The 25,344-nt window shown below is 38.3% G+C and overlaps 1 protein-coding gene across 3 annotated transcripts in view; it reads right to left on the bottom strand.

Annotated features, from left to right (window-relative positions):
* PCDH15 (protocadherin related 15) overlaps positions 1–25,344 on the bottom strand; it is a 344,988-nt gene that overhangs the window by 122,326 nt on the left and 197,318 nt on the right. For all 3 annotated transcript variants that reach the window (XM_071748909.1, XM_071748908.1, XM_071748907.1), the window contains 3 exons: positions 23,882–24,014; positions 17,857–17,936; positions 11,146–11,239 (listed from right to left, as the gene is read on the bottom strand). In XM_071748909.1, the coding sequence (XP_071605010.1) occupies positions 11,146–11,239; positions 17,857–17,936; positions 23,882–24,014 (307 nt within the window). The remainder of the gene's footprint in view (positions 1–11,145; positions 11,240–17,856; positions 17,937–23,881; positions 24,015–25,344) is intronic.

The raw sequence follows: 25,344 nt of genomic DNA on the forward strand, positions 1-25,344 counted from the left end.
ATGATGTAGAGGAAGTAATGAAGCAGAATGTCCCTCAGGTTCACAGATAACACCAAACTGGGGGTAACAGTCACTACACCGGAGGGCAAGGCTGCCATTCAGATGGACCTCAGCCAGCTGAGAAATGGGCCAAGAGAAGCCCTGTGAAATTTGGCAAGGACAAATGGCCCTGGGAGGGAGAAGCCCCTGGTGGAGGCCCAGGCTTAGGTCTGCCTGTTGGGAAGCAGCTCTGTGGGAAAGGCAGTGCCATGTGTGTGGCAGTGCACAGCAAGAGGAGCAGGAGCAGCTCTATGCCCTGGTAGCAACACAGCCAGCAGCTCACGGGCAGTACAAACAGGGGCCCAGCCGAGAGATGCAAAGAAGGGATTATCCCTTCTGTTCAGCCCTCAGAAGACCACACCTAGACAGTGAGTGTCAGGAGAAAAAACAGGTGTAAACTGAAACGACAGAGGTTCAGGCTGGAGATAAGGAACTGCTGCTCTGAAAAAAAATCAGAGCATTTCAATGTGATGAAGCAGAAGAATTTTCTATACCCTTTGCTCTCATTTGTCTTCTTGTTGTGGACAGGAAGTGGGAATCAGATAGAGCAGTCCCTGGATAAGAACATAATGAATCAAATTTTTGATGTCTTTATATAATCAGATAGGGGTTACCAGAAAAACAGAATAAATCAACTACCAATCTGACTTGTGCATATGAAGGATGAAAGCTCTGTGCAGTTATTCTGTATGTTATTTTATAACAAAGGGTAGGACTTGCCATTGGTGCTTAGGGATTCCAGACCAGAGTAGACTCCCAACTAACAAGAAGTGGAAAAGCTGAAGAGGTTTTTGCTTAACTTATCTTTACAAGAAAAAACCAAAAGTTTATGGGGATTTTCTAAGAAAGAGACAGAAGTAGGAGAAGAGACATGAGCCATTGTATCCCAACTCTTCTGTTATCAAGGAATTTTGGTATTTTTCAGTACTTTTACTCATATGAAGCATCCTACCTTACCTGCCAGCCAATACAGCTACACAGGGTGGTGCTCCACTTGTTAATGAATTTCAAGGCATACTTCAGTTTTCACTAATGAACTTAGCAGTATTTTTGCAAAGGAAAAATATATTATTGAGATGTCAAGCAGGAAAATTATTTTATAAAATTAATTTTTCTGTTTTTCCTAAACTTCCAAGGGTATTACAGTAAGATTCTGTAAACTAAGACCAACAATTCATATATATACATTTTTTTATTAGTCACAATTAGAAAACTCTCAAAAGTGGATAAAATCAACGGCAGAATCACCAGAAGAAGAATCCAAACAAAGCTCTGGGTTAGTGGCAATGCCCCTGGTGATCCCTCCCTTAAATAGTTAATAACAAACTCTGAAACTGAGAAGAAATGTGGGGATACTCAAAAATCTTGCTATTTCATCTGAACAATAATAATAAAAAAACCAACAACAACAACAACAAAAAAAAACCCACTGGTGGAGCAATGCCAACTTTTTACATGAAATGATAGTCAGTTGGTTACTTTGATTTCTTTGAGATACATAAAGCAGCAGTTCTTCCATTAACATCAGAAAATGCTATGTTGGAAGATTATTAAATAAAACCAACCTTCTTATGTCCCCATTAGATGGCTCCAAAGATTTGTCTAAACTCTTTGCAAGTCACAGCTTAAGACCCATGTTCTATCCTGAAATAGTCTTTATTAGACAATCAGACTAAATTACAGGGGCTTATTCAGACCTGCAGCACAGAGCAGTATCAGTAACCTCAAGATCACCTGTCCTGCAGATAATGTCAAAAGCAGCCACCAACACTAAAATCACATTGACTAAATAATCATTGCTTAGAAGGTATCTTCAGGGTGAGTCATAACCTTTTCTGAGTCTGCCACTGGAACAGAAAATAAAAAAAGAAATTTGACTGTAGGTTTTACTCTTTCTTACAGCAGCCAAGTACCTCTTTAGCACACCAGCCAGAAAGACCCAAGGTAGTGAATGCACACTTTGGGGATAAAATGTGCACTGCAGAGAGGATAAAAGTAAACACTCAGAGAAAAGGACACCACATTTTATACGAAGCTCAGTTTCTTGTATCATTAGAGAAATTGTCTTTTGTCATTGACATTTTGAACTGCAGGAAGCAAAGGATTCCTGAGATCACTCGCAGTGTCACATAAATTGCATTTTCTATGTCACCAATTTAAATTCTTCCACCAAGGAAACCTCCAGCACACAAAGAGAGAGGTGGTTATGCTTCTAACTTTGTCACAACACATTACATCAACATTTTTAAGTCAGTAATGAAGAGCATGAGGAGCTTTGTAAGTATTTATCACCTTTGACTGTCAAAGCAGCAAAAGTTATATTTAATGACAAGTTCTGATGGGGTGCCCATTTGCTCCAGCAAATTTGGCTTTCTTGTCATGTGTGTGTGTGCCTGTGAGTGTGTGTGAAGATAGCAATATTGCCCGTGTCAGAGCCTCATGATTTAAAAACCTATTTGAGTTCCTTTCATTCAAGACCTGTGACAGATGTCTGGAACCAATGCACAAGCTCCCTATAATATTACTGTCCTCTCAGTTTGTCTCTAGGCTTGTAACACTGGAAAGTGACCTGCATATGGCACTGTACAATCAAGTAAATGCTTAGAACTACCACTATCATGGAGAAGATTTTTCCTTGGAAAGCTTGTGGAAAAGGAATAGAGAAAAAGATGATGCTTGAAGAAAATCAGTTGGAGAATTTTTTAATTAACTCCCTTCACAAAATTACAGAATTGTCATGACTGGAGAAGAATAGAAATACAGAAATACATATCACCATTCCCTGAAGTGCTTCATCCACACAGTTTTTAAATACCTCCAGGTATTGTGATTCCACCACCTCCCTGGGCAGCCCATTCCAATGCCTGACTACTCTCTCAGTACAGAAATTCTTCCTCATATCTAGTCTAAACCTCCCCTGGTGCAACTTATTTCTTCCATACACTCAAGGAAGCTCCTAGACTGTCTCATCTCTGCAGTGTTATATTTCCAGCAGATGTCCAGTGGGTTTAAGTCCCCCACCAGAACAAGAGCTAACAATTGTGAGGTCTCTGACAGCCACTTGTTAAATGTTTCACCTGCCTCCTAATCCTTGTTCAGTGGTCTATAACAGGCATCCAACAGACATCCACCTGATTCACCTTCCCCCTTATTCTAATCTTCAAACACTCCACATTCTCATCATTGCCATCATCAAGACCTATACAATCAAAACACTCCCTAACATATAGAGCTGCCTCACTGCCCCTCCTTCCCTGTCTATCCTTTCTGAAGTGCTTATGGATGGTGTCCATTGCAGCGTTCCAGTCATGAGAGTCATCCCCCCACGTTTCTGTGATGGTGACTGTGTCACAGCTGTCCTGCTGCACAATGGCTTCTGGTCTCTCCTGTTAATTCCCCATACTGTGAGTATGCTTGTGACTGTCCACATGCTATTTTATTCAGTACATACTTTAAAATGAAAGCAAATACTTTCACAAATTTCTTACATAATTATGAAAAGTTGCAGTGTATTGCAGAGGATCCTAAAAAAGACTGTAAACCTGTACTCTCTCATGAAAGAGAGCTGCTGTTTTGTTAAAGCTCTTAACATATGTTTAATTACTTCTAAAAGTCTTTAAACAAACTTGAGTGTCCCCAAAGTAATAAAAGACCTAATTCAGAACTGCTTTTGTATCTCAATTGAATTAATACTTCCCATACAAACACCAAGATAATACAGTAAGCATAAAAAACTGCCTTGGCTTTTTGAAAACTGGGCATTGCTACAAAAGATTTTTCAGGCATGGTTTGGAAAGAAGTCTTGAAGCTATTACTACAAACACATGCAGGGAAAAAAGTCGTACAGCCTCATAACAGGCATTTCCTATTTACTGCTGAAGCAAACTGTGTTTACTACTCTTTTATAATAAACTAAGTCAAACAAAAGATCAACAGCTGTAATTTATAGCTTTCTTAGGGCTACTAAAATAGCTCTTACATATATAATTCTCCCCTACACATCGAATGTAACATTTACATTACCTCCATAAATATATTTTCTCCTAAGCATGCCAGGTCCTGATAAATGTTGCAGATGATGAATTTGAAGGAAACTTCACTTGTGACTTATTTTATTTGTACCCTGCCATTTAAATTGAAGTTGAGAATTGATGAGAGCATACTATGCCTTGCAGAGGAAACATTCATAGCTCTGATGTTAAGCCAATTTATTAATTTAGACAAACACTATCATCTCAAGATAGAGTTTCCAAATAATGAGAGCTGAGGCAAAGCCCAATGCTCTCTTTGATCAAAAAGAAATTGTATATAGTGCTTCGGATCTACGTATCAGGACTTATTTATATCCAATTCAAGAAATGTCCACTTAAATTATGATATCCAAAGTAATAGCCATTCTTCACCAAGAAGGCGAAACAGCTGCTCAGCCCTTAAAATACTGGATGTTATTAAGACCAGGATAAAATACACACAAACTACAAAGCAGGTAAATTGCCATGGTGTCTCAGTGCTCCAGGAGAGTGACAGCTTGAAGACTAATGTTAAAAATGGGAATCTAATAATGGTTGGTAATTAAATAATTACAATAAAGTGCCAAAGTCAGAAAAGGTTATGGGTAAGCATGCACAACTGGCTATGGTCTTGGTCACTGAACTTTTTGAATGCACAGAAGCTGCATAACCACAATAAACAACATCCACTAGCTTATGGGGGAGGGGGAATGTATTAATTCTTTTCCTGTCTGTTCCTATCAGCAAGGCTGCAAGCTTCAGGTATTTGTTTCCTTCCAGTGTAGGGCACAAGAATTTTAAAACCAGTATCTACTGACCCCCCACACCTCTCCAAGTTATAAAGAAGAAATGGCCAGCTGGATTGCAAAAGAATTTAGGAGAGAGAAGAGCTTGAGGATGCAGGGAAAGACAAGGCTGGATCGTGTCAATAATTACAATAATGAAAACAGACTGGAAAAAGCCTGGGGAAAAGACAAAGATGATCAAACACAAAAAAATTTATCTCCAAAGGAAACTCCCCAAAACTAAAACTGCACACACCCAAAAAGAAATTATAAAAGATGGAAGGGATTCCCACATCACTGGGAAAGAAAAAATCATGTACATTTGAGAAATGTCCTTGAGACACACATGGGTCTTACAGGATGGTTCTCCATTGCTATGCCACTCGCCAGCTATGTAACAGCCAGGGCTCCCATCCTGTGTGTGTTTGTGGAATAGATAAAGTACTGATCTGCCCTCCAAGCAGATGAAAAGCATCTCTTTATCACAGGATTGAAATGTTACTGTTTCTGTGGGATGAACCAGCAGCAGCTTGTAGTTTATACCCCAAGCTACAGAGCTCAGGCTAAACAACCCTAATGTACAAAGTGGGCTACATTTGTCATGCAGCCTGACAGAGACAAAACAGTGAAAAAATCGGTCTGCATCTAAACTAAAAGCTCAGGATTCAGTGTCTTAATCACAAAAAAAGTGCTTTATAACTTTACATCATAAACTAAACCTGAGACCTTCAAAACAGGTGAGGAAGATGGGCTGCTGTGGCTGTCAGCTGTAATTCTCCTGATCTTCTTGCATGGGTTTGCTATTTATTTAGAACTTGGAAACTTCCCTGCTGTTCCAATAAAACCAGAGGTTTCTGATAGCCTGCAAGATCTGTCTGAAAGCCAAGGTCAGCTAGAGGGGTTGTGGGCAATCAGCTTTGTCTGTCTACTCTTGAACTTTGACCATCTACTCTAACTTTGCACAAACAGTGCTGGCTGGAAAACAGCCTGTCCAACTTACATTTTCCAGTCTAACTGGAATTCATGACCACATTTTTTACTGTCATGACTGTGGTATTACTAAATATGCACAATAACAGCAATCTATACTCAATGTCACACTGTATGTTACTATTATTGTGAACTCTGCTGCAAGATCGATCTTAACACAGTTCTACTTAAGCATATTTATTTTGGGGGTACAAAGTGCTTCAATATTTCTTGATCCAGAACTTTTTCTCACCTTAAAATAATTACAGTTGGTTACTTTCAAAACAAAATTCAAATCTGCCCAAAATCTTGGATTAAAAACTGTGCTAATCTTATTTCTTTATAGGCATTACTTAAATCACTCCTTCCTTGTTACAGCATGTGAAATCCAAGATCTCCTGGGGAATATTATCCATGTAATGCAAGCAGACAAGCTGCATAAAAACTGGGTATTTGGGAGTCTCTCCTAAAGCTCACCCTAATAAAGGAGCTGATGCATAGAGAAAAGCTTCTCTCGTGGAAGAGGAAATCTGACCAGACAAATTCTTGTCATGCAAACTGAAATTTACAAATCATCAGACATTTTTAAGGCTTTCCCATACTGAGAATGTAACTTCTCATGAAAACAGTAATAGGCAGTGTTTCTCTTTAGTTACAGTTTGCTTTGTTGAAAAGAAAATAATATGAGAAGTTCTTTAGAGGAGTATAAAATAATTTACCTCTTCATATTGTTCCTCTTTCATATATTTAGGAGATATTCCTTCCCATGCATCAACAGATCAAAATAAATGTGTGGCATTATGATGGTATTAAAGTTACACAGTATGAACAGATTCAATTACTTTTTTTTCCAGTCTTGTTTTACTTATTACAAAAATGTCAGTTAAATAGAAGCCCTTATTAATACAAACCTTTTTGTACACACAGGCTCTATCCAGTATATACTTACTGAAAGGTGCATGCTTTCTTGATAGATAACAGTACTGATGTGGAGTAGATATAGGTAAGATTTGCAGAAGTAACAGAAAAATTTCTGTAATTAGTTAACCCTATGATATTTGAGTAGTAAGAGTAGTAAAACATTTGCCTTAATTACTCTGGTCAAGTGCTACCTGTCTGCTCTAAGGAATATAATTAATTCAAGAGTCAAGGGAGATAAAAGCTCTAAATTACTGATGATCTGCTAAGATGACTGAAATATCCAGATCTAACTTACATGATGAAACAATGCACAATGAAAATACTGTTCCTTCTGATTCACTTAGTGACTGAATACTGTCCTGAAATATTGCAGTGGTCAAGGAGACAGTAAAGAGAAATATGGCATGATGTCTGTCCCTTTACAAAGCACACCGGTGTGTCTCAAGGCCCCTGGGACAGAGAGACTATTAGACTGTCACATTCCAACACAACTTTCTCTAGTATCAAGAACACAATAGTATTTATTCTACTTTCATTCACAGCCTGTGGCAATCACTTAGCTAGATCATAAGGTGAGATAACACTAGTTTTTAACTCTTGGTCCTTCTGAGGGCATTGTTGTGGCAGAGAGAATAACATGACCTTCTACAAACACCACACTTATGTGTACTATAGCCAGAAGCATGGTTTGCAGAGTCCACAAATTGTAAGCCCTACTAATTTAAGCTCCTGGACTGAGCACAGGGCAAACTTATGAGCATCTTAGCCACACATAAAGGCTAAATGTTGCAGGGTCTCGCATTCATGCATCAGACATCAGAAAAGAATTTGGAATTCAGTGCTAGGTACCCAGAACCACATAGAGAAAACAGGAAAAAAAGACTTAAAATGTCTTAAAAAATGCCTCAGGACTAGACATTCCTATTTGGTGGTTTGAATTCTGCTTAAATCATGCAATATACAGTAATACAATGCAATAGAGCTTCCTGTTTTATCTATATAAACGAACTGATACATGCACACTTGTGCAAGCCAAAGAGAAACAATGTCTTCTGTACTTTCTTTTAACAAAAGTCATCCATACTTATTTCTAACTTCTCCCTCTGAAATGCTTACCTTTATATCCCACCCAAACATACTACTATTTGTGAAAAGAATTTGAGCCAGAGTTTTTTACATGCATATCATTCTCCTGCTTATCTACAACAAAGTCTCATTACCAGGGAAAGAAAAATATTTCCCTAACTACTGAATGAACACATAGCTAATTGCTCATAGTGGTGCACTGCTAACATCACTGCTAACATCACTGCTAACAGTGATGGGTGGTAGGTCATGTTATTCCAAGGTCAGAGAAAAACCACAAGGCTGTAAATGCTCCAGGTTATAAATCAGAACAATAATAACTTGGGAAGCACAGCTGAGCATTTTAAACAACTAAGAGCACTGCACAGCATACAAAGTGATGAAACAGTGTCAGCCAGGCCACATCACTAAATGGAGAACCTTACTGCTCAGTGAAGGCATAAGTAAGTCTGTATTTGTTTTGATGGAATAAGCAGCCCCCAAAAGTCAGAAGGTGTCAGCGTGACTGCCACCACACATTAGGCAGTTCAATAACCCTTGAGGCTTACAATACAGAAAACTTCACTATTTAGTGCTGTAGCAACACTGTTAAAAAGTCTCTCAGACCCCTTACTAATGACACAGAAAAAGGAGCAGGAAACAAAATACTATTAAAACAGCAAAAATGTAAGGTGTGCTAGACCACAGATTTTCCAAAGCAAAAGTGTATTCAACTAACTTAATAGATAATGATGGGGAACAGCTAGTTTTCTCTGCAGAACATAGGATAAAAAGGAGAACTAATACCACACTCTGTACTGTGTCCCAGGTCAGTATCCCATGAGGTTCACAGCTGAGTGGAGCAGAGAAGGGCATATTGAGGCAGGGGCAGAGTTTCAGCCTCTAGAATATCAGGAATCCATTCACCTGTGGGTTTAAAATTGTAATGGTTCATACCACCAGAACTAAAGGAAAGGCACCTAGAGGGAATGTTGTTCCCCAAGGGACTGGTGGTGGAGCTACTGTACCCCAGCAGAAGTGTGATCCTGCGTGGTGAGTGTCCTGCTGCCCCAAGGGCTGACCTCCAAACTCCTGGAGGAGTCTTTCCACAAGTGGAAAGAAAGATCCATTCTGGCAAGTCCCCCTGGACCAAAGAAGACTGTGTCATCGCTGGAGATGACAATTACTGTGAACTGGACCAGTGTCAGAAGTAGGAAAGATGATGCCTCTTTATGGCCCTTTCTTTCTCTTTGCTTCAGGTGAATCGACCCACAGATTGCTGACTCAATGCTGAAATACAAGCATCATCTACCCCATGAGCCTCATTTATCTCTATGGAAGAAAACATTCTTTGTTTTATGAGAGCAATGCTAAACAGGAAAGAGAGCCATAACCTTAAGACAGAAAATTTTTAAAGCGGTGTGGGATAAATTTACTTCTGAAAGTGTCAACAATTTCAAAGCATAGCAACATTTCCTGTCTGAAGTGTACCATCTAAACCTCAGTATTTTATACACTATTGTTTGAAAATTAAATGAGCTGGAATTATGCCCCTTTGAAGCCTGTATTAAAAGGTCTAAAAATTTCTGTTCACAGGATTTAGCTGTCCTCCATTAAATTTGTTGAAATTGTTGAAATATTGTTGAATATTGACTTGTTGAAATAAGTATTAATTTCCTTACTATAGTTTGCTACCCGCTAGCAATGTTAAAAAAAAATCCAACACACTTATACAGTCTCATTTGTGATACTGGCAAGCCTATCCAGCTCCTAAATCTTTTGTTCCATGTACTGGCACAGACGTTTAGGGTGCAAGAGCAGCCAAGTCAGCTTGACAGTTATAAGAAAGGTGCCCCCACCAATGGAAGAAAAGAGCTACAGCCAGGTAAGAGAGAGTGATGGAGACCCCAAACCAAGCACCAGCAAAGAGAACACACACAAGCTAGAAAGTGTGACCACATTTCACTAAGAGATACTTCAATAGCTTTCCTACACCCCAGTTAGTATTCCAGCAGCATAGCACAGACTGAAACAGAACACAACCCTTTTATCTAAATCTTCAGATTTCACAGGTGGAAGCTAGAGATGAGAACAATTGAACTCATAAGTAGCAAAAAATGGAAAGTAGTTCACAAGTAATGAAATGACAAACAGTAAGATAAATTATTGAAGATAGTTGCAGGCAGATTTTTAATTGAAAAGGTGTAGGCTCCATTACAATTATTTCATATTGACACAGAACAGTATAAAGGCTCTAAAATTTCCTCAGTAGTTTGAGGGGTAAAAATTTCTGAGTAAGTACTGAGAAGGAAGGCAAACTTTACAGGCTGAAGAAGTTAAAAGAGGAAAAGATGTAATACAGAGGATTTTCCTCCACTGCAGCGAAGATAGGGTGAGTTAGTGTACCAGCCACAGAGCTTTCATGATTGCTCTATAGCAAACTGTTGAAGGTTTCTCTGTTTCAGTCTCAAAGCTGAGCAATGCCTCCTAGAATAGCTCAGGTAACGTGGATATTTTAGCTTAGATCTATCCTTATAGACTGTAATTTTAAGGTCAGATACACAGAGACTTCTCCCCTACCTATGTTATTATTCCATGGCACAAACTCACAACAGAGCTTCTGCACTCACTTGTACCTTGCACAATTCAACTGTGTTAAATCCCCCTACACTGGGACTGTTACAAACTTTCAGAAACACTAATTATATAGCCTCTGCTTGACAAATAAGCACATACCATAAAGAGTGCACCATTTTTTAATATGGAAATTGAAAATCAGGGTTTTGTTACACTAAACACAAAAGCAAGCAGTTGTTTGTTGGTTTAGTCGCAGGGGCACTGCAGGCCTGATCACTGCCAACATAGAAGACTTAGGAATAATCCCTGATGGAGTTTTATTTTTAAGAGAAGCATGGGCATTTTTCCAGATTTTTCCTGACAACTTAAAAGAATTGAAGTTGGACAGTGTTTTTAATCTGTCAATTCTGAAAAATGTTCAATGCATTTGACTAAATAAAGTGTAAATCTGTAACACAGCTGCCCACAAAAACGATCTTCAGAAGCTAAGAAGGAAGGCTGGTTATTTAATAGCACGGAGCAGAAATAGTAGGAAGATGCACACATTTGAATAACACGAAACCTTGACTACATTGGTTCTTGTTGCAAAATAACAAAAAGGCACCAGCAAAGTCACTTTGTTTCAAGATCAAAGGATATCTTGGGATATAGGAAAATTCTGGCAGATTACAGCTACATTTGATCAAGACCCATATAGAAGATACTAAAATTAGGCTACTTCAGGTGTCTAACTACATGTGATAAGAGCCCATTTTCTCAAACTTTCACAGGAAACTCACCCCATCTGGTCTGCCATCCGAGGCTGTAACAATCAGAATATAGCGATCAGTGCTTTCTCTGTCCAAGGGCTTTCCTAAGGCAAGCAGTCCAGAACTAGTAACAAAACAAAAACATAAAAAGTTACCACAACAAGTTTTTTAAGATGACTACAAGCACTTTTGTTCCACTACTTTGCATTATACAAACATTTCCCTTTAAGCAAGTTAAGAAGTTCTTAGGCTTTATTACAATGGAAAGCATGATCTATGTAGGTAAAGGCTAATAAAAATGATGAGCCAATTTCTAATGCATTCTGCTTTGGTACATATATAATTTAGGATTAAAGTAATGACCTACTGAGCTACAGGACTCTAGAGAAGACAGACCTACCCTCAACATAGGACCTTCATTTGTTAGAAAGCTGCACTGCTATAATAAATGAGAAGAGACTCACAAGCAGCCTGTTCATGACAGAGGAATTGTAGTAGCCAGGACTGTAGCACCCAACTCTGGCAAAACAGGTATGAGTCTCCCCAGAGTTTTATAGGGCAACACTACTAACCTTAATGCTGCGTGACTTCAGTAGAAGTGCTGCAATGAGATAGTGCCCTTTCAGTGATTGCACAAATAGATCATATACCTTAACTTAATAAAATACTAATATAGGCTCAAATGTTGAGAAACTTAATCAGAATATTGTAGAATTATTGATATCGATTTTAAAAAGATGACAAATGAAGGGATATTTGGAAGCCACATATACAAAAACTAAAAGAAATAACTTTTTACAAAAATACTGTTTGAAAATGTTGCAAATTCCTCTAACTGCTGATATAATATGAAAAATAATTTGGAATTTTTCTCTAGGATGATCTAATTTCCCCATGCAGAAGTCTGGAAGCTATCTGGAGGTGTGTAGTAGCAACACAGAGACATCCCACAATGGACTCATTACAGAAGCATCAGAAAAGCACCACTAAGTTGACAATTCTGTGTAAGCAAGCTAAACTTTCTCAATTCAATTGGCAAAAGGGGTACTTCCATGACCAGCCCTAAAGCTCTGTGTTTCATTTGCAGGATTTTGGTGTCCACTGGAACCTGGTGAAGAATGTAACAAATTGGCACCTCTCCTAAATGCCTCCCAATCCATAGACTATTTAACAAACATGCACCAACAAACATGGATCCGTTTGGATCAAATATGATGTTTATGGTTTTGTTGCATGGCTAAGAAGCTTCTCCCACGAATTTCCAACCAACTTTTCATGTCCAGCTTGTAACATTTTAAGAAAAGTGTAGTAACACATGATTTTGCAGTGCAAAATCCACATGAGCTGGGATCTTGGTATGCTGCTATGACTTTCCTTGTGCTATTCCATACCTAGTGAGCATAGTAGACACAAACATTTTTCAGGCACTGTTAAAAATGACACATCTTATGTTTATGGTGTAGAATCTAAATAGCTACTTGTTCAGAAAGAAGTTCTATTAAAATAAGGAAAAAGAAACCACAAAACAACAGTCAAGCCGAAGTAAAAAGTGCTATCACACCATAGGTCAAGCCATTAGCTGTACTTCTTCAGCACACTTGGGTGTGTATCACCTGTACCTGATGATGTTTTCTCTACCCTGTAAATTTCTGCTGTTGTTACTGTAATTTCTCACTCTCAGAGAAGATCTCAACAAGCTGGTTCCAGGCCAGGACTTCTTCCAACACTGTTTTCAGCAGAGACAAATGCCCATACTTACTGGCAAGCTGTTACTGAAAGAAGTTTCTTCAAATAAATGCCACTGAAATACTGGAATTTCCCCACTGGAAACAGTGAGAGCAAGCATAATTCTACCCTATGATTGAAAGCTGGTAGGGAAAACAACATCCAAGCTCAGTGATCAAAGAAAAGTGTATTGCAGGAGATGCTACATTCAACCTGCCTCATTGCTGAACAACTAAAACTTAGTCAGTGTGTCATGCTTAGCTTCCTCCAAAAAGGCAAAGCATTGCACCTAAAATAATTTCCTGGTGGGTGGTAAAAAGCAATGGGACACACAAATATTAGCTTTGTAACCCAGTAAATCTGGAGCTGACTGTCTTGTCCCAAGCTACAGGAGGGTCTCACTACCTGTCATGCTTCTTCCCATGGATTTGCCTTGGCCTGCTCAGAGGGTGGTATTAGCTGTAAACAGCAGTTATCTAATAAGCAACATTATACCAAGCTATATATATCAAGGTTATTTTAGCTTTTGCTTACTTTCCTACAACTGTGTAGCAAGATGTCTATTTATATTTATTTTGTAACTAATGTTTATTGCATAGAGACTGAACTACATAGGGAACAAAAAAAATGCTATAAACATCTGTCCTGGTTTGGGCCAGGATAGAGCTAATTTTCTCTCTTGTAATTTTGCTTTCAGCTAAGTCTCTTGTAAGTAGCTGTACTTGCTGAAATTAACAGCAAGTTTCTCAGTCAGTGTCTGCTTCTAGGACTGATAACACTCAATGTTTATAGTTACTGCTGGAGAACGGTGTGCAGAACCAAGGTCACTGCTTGGTTCTGAGGAACATCTTGTGCTTCCAAAAGAGAAAGGGAGTAAGGAGGTCACACCTGCAACCCTCCTTTAGGGAGGAGTGGACAAGATAAATGACCAAAACTGACCAGTGTATTTCATCCCATATGCGTCATGCTCAGTATAAATTTGAAGGATCATGAGGGTCAACCCCCTTGTTCTGCCTTTTTGGCTTTTCACCTTTGCCCTTCTTCACCTGTCCCTGTTTGCTTCAGCATCCTGGGAGGATTCCATCCATTCCTCTGCCTGTGGTCCTGATCCCTGCCAGCCTGAATCTGTGTGTTCCTGCCTCCAGCTCCCGACTGCTGCTGACTCCAGGAGTCCAGCCTGGACTTTCCCAGAGCTGCCCTGCAGCCTCTGTTATTGAGGAAAAGGGGGAGGAACGTGGTATTGTTTTTCTGTATATTTGTATATATTTAATACTTTTTCCTTTTTTATCATTACTGTTTCATTAAAGCTGTGTAGTTTATTTTCTAACCCATAAGTCTCTCTCCCCTTTTCTTCTCTCCCTTCTTTATCAGGGAGGGGGATTAATAGACAGCATCTGTTATTTGGTTAGTTGCCAGATCAGCGTTAAACCGTGACATCTGATCAGTAGCCTGCAACTGATAAGGGAACCCAAACTTAGGAGTTGCCTAGAACCAGTCTGGGGTCACACAGAGAACAATAAACAAGTATTCACAGATGTAAAACACACCCCATGCCATAATTTCAGATCTAAGACTGAATTACACAAAACTGGGGGGAAAAAAAGTGTGGTACAGAACACGTTAACAAATGCAGAAATTACTCAAAATGGATCCTAAAGTAAGATGAATGAAACTGCCAGCATGGTACTCATCCCAGGGCAGGACTTCAGGTGCTGAAGACTTAGCAGACACCTGCTCAGTGGGAATTACTTCCCTGAGGGCCCAACGGGAAAGCAGAAGGATAAAGCAAAACCACAACAAGGGACAGACATTAGAAAGTATGTGAGTATATAACTTTCAAAATATATAGTCATATATTGTCTAATATGTCTAGTGATATATATAGCTGTAATGATATATAGCTCTATATAAGTATATATTGAAAAATATGTGCATACATTAAAATACATATGTATATATACATATATATGATTACACATACATAAAATATTAACATTACATATATAAAAATAGATTATACGTATTTTATATTCGCTTATATAAACATATGTTATTACAAATTCTAAGAATTAGAGTAATTTCTTAGCTGTGCATATATACATGGCTCAGAAGAAAGCAATGAATGTAAAAAATGGTGGGATTTCCAGACAACTATCCTGCAGTTTGTGTGTGACAAATTAATAACCCTGCATATCTCATTTTTGATATTATTTTATATGACATGAGTCACATGTACTGCCTTCTGCTCAGTAATATTCAGCTGACCTCAATTAATATTATTGTTAGATTATGTAAGACCATTTAGTTTTTAACCTTTTTTTTAAAAAATAATTTATAAATAACAAATCTTGAAGTATTAGTGATGCTTCTGCAAAAGGCATTAATGTCCTTTAATGGCTGTAGGAAAACCAGATGTATTATTAACTGACACAAAATGTTATTCTGTATTTTTGCAGTTCTCTTATTTACAGGTGTTTCTACAAATCAATCATTATAATACATCATATTTATTTCTTAGCATTTGTTCAAGACACAATAAAATATGAACACAAAAATTCTGGAGAGGAGCAATGAAGGAAACATAAAACACTTGACTGATCAAGTATTAGTTCAAACACATACACAAAAAGAGCTGTGAATAAAATACTGACGACAAATAGTGTCTTACCAACACTGACTTTTAACTAAATGCAACCATTTAAATTTCTGGTTTTGCACCATCATATAATCTTGTATCTCCTCCTTTGTATCTCCTCCTTCCTACTGTTTGAACAATTGTAATCAACTGTCTCCATTTCAATCGATGAACATCATTCCAGAGTCAAGCTAACTTATAAAAACCTCCTGTGTTTTACTCAAGGGTTCAGATGTATTTGCACTGGTTTAATATCCCAGCTTTTAATCATGACTTTCCCCAAGGAATATCAGGAGGTACTGAATTACTACAGATCAAGCTCAGGTTTTACTGCCAAAGAAACAACAAAACCATCTCACAGCCCTCAGATATAGGAGAAAAGAGATATAGTAGGTAGATGTAAACTAAAACAGAGAATCATGTTCATGCCCTCTGCTTTGGCCTTACATATTTATTTATGTAGCATTGAGACAAATTCTTGTAGCCTTAATGTGCCACTCACATTAACTATATTCTTTGTTTAATATTAATCCTACTTTCATCTCCTATCAAGACATTTCAGCATCTAGAAAAAAAAGTTCAAAAGGCTGAAGGAAACTGCCCAAATGATTTCCAAGAAAACAGATGCAAAGAGAACAGGAAGGAAAGAGCTTCAAAGAGCTCTCCTTTTTTACCAAGAGACAACAAATGATCAAAAAGACAAAGACACCTAAATTTGTGCATCAGTGTGCCATGATGCTCAGCCACATGTGGGCTGGATGTGAGGCTGGGGGATATCAGGCTTCCCATGATGGGCCCTGGAGGCCAGGTGGAATGGAGGGAGACTCATGGCCACCCCAGAGAGGCTTTGGGAAGTGACACTTGGTGTGATGTGCCTACAGCCTTCAGAGAGCACACCAGAGGTTTCTTACTTGATTTCAGACTGAATTCCCAGCTGGGGATTCCCCCTTAACAGCTATCCCTGCTCTGTTTATCCCTGACTTCTGGCTATCCCTGCACTGTTTACATCCAAAGCTGGACAACACAGGAACTCTGTAGGATCCAGCACCTAGAATACCTTTGCTACACAGGAAGCTGGCCTGAATTTGCACACAGTATTTAAATCTCTCTAGTATGGAGATGTAACAGGGTTTTTATGGTGTGATGTGTAGAGCACTGTAATGATCTACACAAAACAACTACCCACTGAGTAACCCCACTTTGGAGCATTTCTCATGTGGCCAGGAACACTCCTTGTTATTCATACTCAAGATCACAGAGTAGGTCAAGAAAAGTTTCTCTGTGTTAGGGGAGGACTGCTAACATTGCTTCTGCAAAAAACCTACAAACCTGCACTGTGCTGGAGCTGTGAACTGTACAGCTGATGACCTTCTGAGCTGATGAACAAGGCACACCTTCCTGATTTGTACTGAAAGCTCCAACTCTAAGTAATGAATGAAACAAGCAGAAAAACATCATCTCCTGCTCTTGCCACAGCAATGAAACCGTCTCATCTCTATGCTGTCCCTTTCCTTGCCTGACAAGTCTTTATTATTAAAGGGCCCATCAATCCTGGTGGGTAACAGAATCAGCATCTTGGGATCTTCAAGGTTTTTTTTCACATTGTTTTTTATTTGCTTTTCCATATACAGGAGATTAATCACAGCAAGTAACCTAGAGTTTTTGCAGAATATACAGACTGTATAATTTCCTGTTTAATTGCAATTACTCTCTCACACCAAATCAGAACAATTTTTTGCAGTAATACCCTCACCATAAACAAAAAAGCCCCAGGTTTCTTATTTCTCATCATCTAACATGGGAAGTCAGCTCACCACCCTCCCTTCTCCCTGCAAAGAAAAAAAAAATACACTTTGGAGTGTAATGAATAGCTGCTTGAGTAAAATAAAGAAGGGAGTGCTGGGATGGCACAGACCTACCTGGCACTTAACATTTCTTAACATACTCCCTGTCTTCCTAGTTCTAGTTAAGTCAACATTGAATTAAAGGAAAAATATTTTTTTTTTTTTTAAATGCTCCAAAGACTTTCCACGGCAGACAAAAATGCTTGAAGGCAGGAAACTAGTGCAAAAATTGTCATTGTCATTATTCAGGAGCTGACAAGTATAAGGTGTTTAATTAATTCCTGGCCACTCTTTTAAATAGAACGTTTCTACCTCACCGAGCCTTACCTACTAAAGTGTTTAAAATAAAATAAATAAATAGCCCCCAGTGGAAAATTCCAAAGTGCAACATCATTCACAGAGCTCTCATTAACATATAAGAGCCAATCTATGGAACAGATGAGTTTGCCTGATTACTGGTCTTTTCTTTTGCACTCAGCTCACACATTCACTTGACCGAAAAATTACAAGTCTATTTTCTAAGGGTTTTTCACTTACCTTTGAGAAAGATTAAAAACTTGTTGAGGATCACCATTCTGAATGAGGTATCTTATAGGGTCACCCTCTCTATCAAAAGCCTTCAGGAAAAAAAAAAAGAAAAAGTTGATAAAATAAAGTCAGTTATAAAGCTTTCTTTTCTGTCCTTCAACTTACAAATTGGAAAACTAAGCCCTGAAGTTCTATATAGTTATCAACAGGAATTATGCTAATTCTTCTAAGACAACTATGATAAGAGGGGCTACATAAAATAAAGCTGTACACATCACAATTCTTAGTGTACAGAGAAACAACAATATCCTGAAAACAGACTTTCATCTTACAACTACATAGCATTGCAAGCATGAAATTCGGGCTTTGTTCAATTATTTTTATTTTCATGCAGTTACAAACTGATTAGACTGAACATTTAGTTCCTTTTGTTCCTAGTTTTTATTTCCACTTTTAACCAGATTCTTCTTTCTGCTTGTTTAGCAGAATCCTGATGCTTCAGCTGATGCTCCTTTGAGCAGTGCAGACATTTTAAAACACATCTTCCACCATAATATGCTTTTAAGTGATGAAGATCAGGATGAGACCTTCAAGGACTACTAATAGCACCAAAGAAAGTATATTGCACTTACTAGATGACAAAGCAGCTTTTCAAAAGTTGAGTAAACTTCTTTTGAAGTTGACCTTCAGCTAATTTATTTCCAAAAATGGTCAAGTAATTGTTATATTTTTTTGTCAAGTAGTTCACACATTTTTTCCCCTAAAAGACCATCAGGTGTTTTTGAGAGACAGCACCATATACTGAGCTGTCTCACAGTTACAGCTATTTAGCATTCAAAATGTAAAGTAATTAAGCATGTTGTCACAGGAAAAACAATAATAACACTACTATGAGAACTTTAAGAAGGCCAACCAGCAGGTTCAAAGAAGGAGAGATAGGATTTAATAGGAGACAGGTCAAAATTAAAAAGATAGAGAGTATTTTTGTGTTTCTCATCTTTCAACAACCATATTTTTTCTTATATATTTTATGTAAGAATTTCCTGTAGAGCACAATCAAGAACTTTGTATCATTGGGCTTACCATCTAAAAAGCAGTTAAGACACACACACACAAAAAAAAAAAAAAAAAAGCAAGAAAAAAGCAACACACTGCTTCCCCTTCCCTGCAACATGAATAAGAGAAGCACAAACTTTTCCAGTGTTCAGGTAGAACAGGCAATCTACTGACAGACCAAACTGCCACATAAAGCAGTGGCTAAGTCAGGTGAAGGGGACCAGTATAAATAAGACACAAGCACAACTATCTGGGGAGAAGGTCAGAAAGAGCTAAGGAAAAACTGTAATAGAAACAGAGAGGAATAGAAAGGATAACAAAGAAATGTTTAAATTACAGAGGAAACTTGAGGAGCGTGGTACCTTGGCACAGCATAAAAGCAGAAAAGATGATGTTGAGAAGGTCAAAGAGCTACTTCTTGAGTTTCAGCTGCAATCAAGCAGCTAACAAAATTAACCATGGCAATAATGGGGTAAAATCCCAGATAAGATAAGGAAAGAATAAGGCAGAGAATGTGTACAAAACCAGAGCATCTTTAAATCATCTGCTGAAACTGGAGCCTGATGAAATTCTTCCTAGCATGTGAAAACATAGGGTGAAGCAATCTCAAAGCCATTAGCAGTTTTCACTGAAAACTCACAGAGGACAAACATGCTGAAGGGCAAACATGAGGTATGTCTTTCACACAGGAAAGAGCAAGGAAATCACAGATCAGACAGGTAGATCTCAATTCCCAGAAAACCAAAAATATTCATATTATTTACAAGTACCTTGATGACAATATGGAAATGGATAACACAAAGCTAAATATCAAAAGAAGGAAATATGCCAAAGCAATCTAATTTTTTTTTTTTTCTTTTTTTGCAACAGGACAACAGGTCTTGTAAGTGGGGAAATAGCTGTGGATATTATAATGCATCTTTGCCATAGAAATTTGCCATCTTTGCCATTCTCATGCCGCCCTGTGTGACATTCTCACAAATAAGTTTAGACAATATGATTTCCAAATGGAAGGTGAGATGAAGCAAGAATAAAACTGATCATAAAAATCTGCATATAAAATTTGCAGATGGCACGAAGTGACAGGAGGTGCCAGCACATTGGAGGGTGGGAGTGGAATTCAGATATTCTTATGGTGAAGATATGAATGGTCAGTAAAGACAAGTGAAAATCTGTGAGCCAAATATTTGAAACTATGCAAACACTGCATGAAGAAAATCTGACTGGCTGGCAACTGTGAAGACTCTCATAGATCCTAAATCACTGGAATCCCATTGCAGCTTCTATCTTGAGTGGACCTTTTTATTCTTTATTCTTTTTACCTTACCTGGAGGGGATCCTGTCCTCACTTCACACATAAGGCTAACTCAGAGATTTGCTTATGGTCTGCATTCAAAACAGTCAGTAGACTTTCAAGAAGACAGAAAATAAAAGACTTGTTCAGTTAATTTCATTTTCTCCTGATGTCTGAAGAAAACATGCCTTTCAACCAACACCCTTTGAAAAACAGGCTGAAAAAATTATAATTCTTTTTATAAAATTGTTTTCTTTAAAATCAAAGAATAACAAGGTATTGTGTACATAAGAAAAACACTAAAGACTTACACATGACAAAACCTGTTTTCCAGATTAGTTGCGTAGTAAATTGTACACTATTTACTTAGTGTGACTTAGTAAATTGTACACAATCATTTCATGTTGCTTCCTTGTTCAGCACATAACTGGACTGAGCCAACAGTCTTATTTGTTTTGCAGACTCCCTGAAAAATTACTATATTTGCATATTTTAATTAATAATGGCTGTCAGAACATGAAACAATAAAAGCCTCCCGGGCATGCAATAAACTCTGAGGTTTATTTACACACTAATACTGTGGAGATAATTTACTATTGCAGTACTTAATCTCAAATGTTGTTAATTGAAACACCAGTCACAATTAACTGGGTATTTTATAAAACAAATAAAAGCACAAGAAAAAATATAACTTTCCATCACCTGCATGAAAGGTTTTAATGGAAAAGGAAAAAGAAAACTTTGTTTTTAGAATATATATTTTCAAGTCTAGCAGGGAAGGCCAAGAGACCTGCATTTGCATTGTTACTTTCCCTGATGTTTTGCAGATCTTCAGATTTCCCAACCTGGGGATATTTAAAATAACTTCCTCACTCTCTCCCAGTTTTTTTAAACTTCATGGTGTATGCAAAACCAACAATATTTTATTAAGAGAGTCATAATAACATTCGCTTAACTTAACCTTAAGTTAAGAGGCACTACCTTAAGGTATTGTTAAACCCCAAGATGACCACTTGATAACTTTCTGTTTGCCCAGAAAAGACAGAACAAGAATTCATAAGCTTAACTACTCAGTACATGAATGTTTAAAATGTCCTGGCCAATTTTAGACATCGAATAAAAAAAATATGAAGACAGAAATGTACTACACACAGTAAAAGTCCTTTAATAAAGATGGGTATATTAATGCAGAATGAGGCAGCTGAACTTGCATTAGAAAGACAATGCATCTGCATTTCAGGTCCAGGACCACCAGCCTTTCAAGATTAATCCCCTAAAGATGAAGCCAAACATATTTGTGATTTAAGTATGCTTTATAAACATTAAATTGCCTCTCTAAATTCAACTCGTGATTAGGATATGGGTAGTAGAAGGTAAATTTACATTGTAGTAGCAGTAAGTAAAAGACAACTTTTTCTAGGAGCTTCCAAAGCTCTTAAAACTAACTAATAAATTTCACTCTTTCCCGAACACAGTAATTCATAATTTCTGGGTTTCTTGGGTGTGTAGCAAGAGAACACCCACTGCTGTGTCACCAGAACATTCACGAGCATCCTGGCTAGGAGGAGAGCAGCTGACATGACCACTCTGCATCTCCCCTGTCCTGCCCAGCACAGAACTCCCAGAGGTACTCAGCAAACCTTGTCATGGACCACTTGAGATGGAAAACAAAAATCTAGGTAAAATTTGTGGGCTTTAGTGAAACATTAAAGCAGAGAGATTATTCCAACAATGAGGTTCACTTTCTAACCACATTTAAATTGCATAAAATCCTTAAATGCTAAACACTGCTAATAGCTTTTCTGCCTCCAGGGATCACCTAGGCCTTCAGCCACATATTCCAGCACCTGCCAAGTAAACACAAATGTTTCTCAGCATACTCCTGGCTCCCATATAATGTAGGTGTTTCCAAAATCAAGCATCTCCCTCCTAGTGAGGAGAAAGCTCTTGAATAGAACGGTCTTCAACTCTGCCCAGCCAGCATTAAAGACATGTCAGAAGTTAACTTTCAGCACTATGCTAAATGAGTCATCTTCCCTTAGTGCAGGTGAACATATCAGTTTAACCACCCATAATAACCTTCATCTTTCTCAGCAAACTATATTCATTGAAACCTACCCATTCACCTGCATCAGTAACTCAATTAGAGTGCCTTTCTTTCACACACTTTGGTTTGGATTTTTTTTCCTGTGCATTTACTGAGTGTGCAAAACACACAGAGCACCACTTCAGCTGGTATGAACTGATCTAATTCCACCAAGTCCAGTAGTCTTCAATGAGCTACAATGGCTCAAAGGAGATCAGGCTCTTGCTTTCCATGGTTTCTGTTTAGCTCATGTATCTCCAGCCATTCACATAAATAGCTTTATATGAAGTCTGAATAATGCTATCCTGTTTACAGGAACCATGCTCAGGAGAGCATGCTGTACTAAGGTTACTGCTTGAGACTTGAGGCCATACTATTTTTTTCATAATAATATTAAGTTCCTGATTCCCCCCCCCCCAAAAAAAACCATCTGATGAACTGTAATCTGTCTACCTTTTTTGCACAGCTGGCTTTCAAGAAACGTCAACAGAACACAACACAGTGAAATTTTAGGAAAAAGTAGACACCCAAGGAGGAAGATAATACACTAACCAGGCAGCAGCACACAGAGTAGTAACCTGGGTCTGCAAACTATATCATGTTTGCATAACTAATGTTATAGCATTATTTGTAAGCAATACTGGACTAATGTGTTTTCACTGCTTCCACTTTATCAGGTGGTCAATTAGTGCTGGCTGGTTTTTGTTAGCCTGTTAAAAGCAGTTGTTACATATGACACAGGGAGTAAATACCTTCAGATGATTTTCAAAATTCAAAGCTAAAGGCTTAGTGCCCAAACTCTTCCTGAAATTCCATGTGAATTACGTGTTACCATAACAAATCACAAAGCCTTTCAAGTTTTGAGCCATTCATGAAAATTTTTTTCTCATATACTTCAGTCCCACACACAGTATATAGTACCTGTTAGCACATTTAAAGAAGTCACATAAATATCCAAATGAGCACTTTTCCTATATGGTTCATGTAAAAGGAGCTATTTATTGCAATTAAATAATTTTAAATCCCTCTTGTGTTGTAGAAAGTAGTTTTGATCTGTAGAGGACAGATGTCTTATGTGAAACTGGGAGCTTAACATCAGGTTTGAAACTTCCTCTGGTGTTTGCATGGGTGCATAATGGAAGTTACTGGAAAGGGAGGGGTTTGCTCACTTCCTGGCTGGCCTCCTGGGTGTACTGGTTCTACCTGACAGTATGGCCCAGGCATAAAAGGGGGACAAAAGTGGGAGGAGGTCTGAAGAATGACTTCCAGGGGACCATTGTAGTTTTTCCACAGGAGGATTTCTGATAAACTTTTTCAACTGCTCTTGAGTTCGATTTTTCATAAGACTTGCTTTGTGAATCCTGTCAATAAGTTCAATATTTAAGTCATTTGTATCTGTATGTTTGTGGTTGGGATGGCATAGAAAAGTTGTTTCTGATAGGTTTATAAGGAGCTTGCATTTGTGATTACTTGCTGAATCTTGGACCTAACTGAAACACCAATTAACTGTCCTCTACCCCTGGATGCAAGGACTGGTTTCTGCATGGAATGGGCACAAAGAGAATACACATGGTAAAGGTTTATAGGGAAATGTGTACCTGCAGGTTTAACAAAACAGCTCCAACTCTCATGGCCTCGCTAACTTCAAGGCTGTACATCAGCTGGGGAAAGCGGGGAGGGCTCTGGTTGTTGGGAGGAAGAACCTCAATGTAAACAGTAGTAATAGAGCTCCTGAAATGAAAGGGGAAAAAAAAATGGTCAAAGCCAGTTAAAATCAATAAATCAACAAACACCAGGCAGGCAACCAACAATGTCTATTTTATACACTGGGTGTTGTGCTAACAGTCTCCCTTTGTTCCTTTAAAAGCTTCAGGACATATCTTTCATTCTGCATCAAAAAATAAAGCAGGTTGCCACATTAACAGAAAAAACCCTAAATAATTTATTTAAAAGTAGCCCAAGAGTTCCTTGAAAAACGAAGTGGTTAGATAGCACTGCACACTCCACATGCAAATAAGACTCATAATCCCCCAGTGATACTCTGTCCTCTAGAAGAGCGTGACAAATTCTGAGGCAGTAACAACTCTTGCCAAGCATGGTATCCACCCCAGGAGCATCTCTGCTGTCACTCAGTTAGCTGCTTTTCTTTGGAAGGGAGGGAACAGAAAATGTTGATGCAAAGGATAATGCTGTGAGAAAACTGATGTAACACAACTTTTTGATTGCCTGCACTCTTTCATAAGTTCACACAAATAAACTCAAGCCTACTTCATACTAGTAAGTCAATATAGGAGACTGTGAAATTCACCAAGGGAACCTGGCAAACCTTTCAACTGCAATGAACCCCAAACTAAATACACTGCAAACAGTATTCCAGTTTGCAAGCTGAAGGTTTTTCTGAGAATACTCAATACAGGCCCTGCAAAGACCTTCATGTAGACAATTTGCTATTCAACTGGTCAGAACTGAGAAAGGGAGACAAAAGTCTTCCTGAGGTTGAAAGAGTTTAGAATCTGGCTTAAAGGGACCTTTATCTTGTGTCTTTGCTTAGTCATTCCATTCACCTTCTCTCCTGTATGGTACAACAGTACCCTCCAAGCCAGAAAAAAATCCTGCAAGCATTATACTGCAGGTACTGATTTCCACTGATTATGCCCTTTGACAGAGAGGGTAAGTGTCAGGCTCTAGGGCTGCAGGAAATAAACTGCTTCAGGAGAAAGGGATTTGTCCCAAAGATGTTTGGTTGTTTTGTTTTTTTAGAGGTTGGGTGGGGAGCAAGAGAAAAGAAAAGCCTCAACACAGCATGAGTTGTTTCTTGCAAGGCTAGGAAACTCAGAGCCACTTACCAGAAGTTACCAGGTATAGTTGAAATAGCTTCTGTGTTATCTGACAAGAGCCCAGTAAAAATCAAAATAACATGTCCCTGATGGGTATTTTTAATTACCTGTATGGGATCCTCCAAGCACAGTCCCCACTCTGTTTCAAGTGCTTCCCACCACCCTTTGCCAGGTTTTGATACTTGGCACCACCAATGAGAGCTGAACAGAGCATCGCTGCAACA

This window comes from Heliangelus exortis, chromosome 7 (assembly GCF_036169615.1).
Source record: "Heliangelus exortis chromosome 7, bHelExo1.hap1, whole genome shotgun sequence".
NCBI classification, from domain to species: Eukaryota; Metazoa; Chordata; class Aves; order Apodiformes; family Trochilidae; genus Heliangelus; species Heliangelus exortis.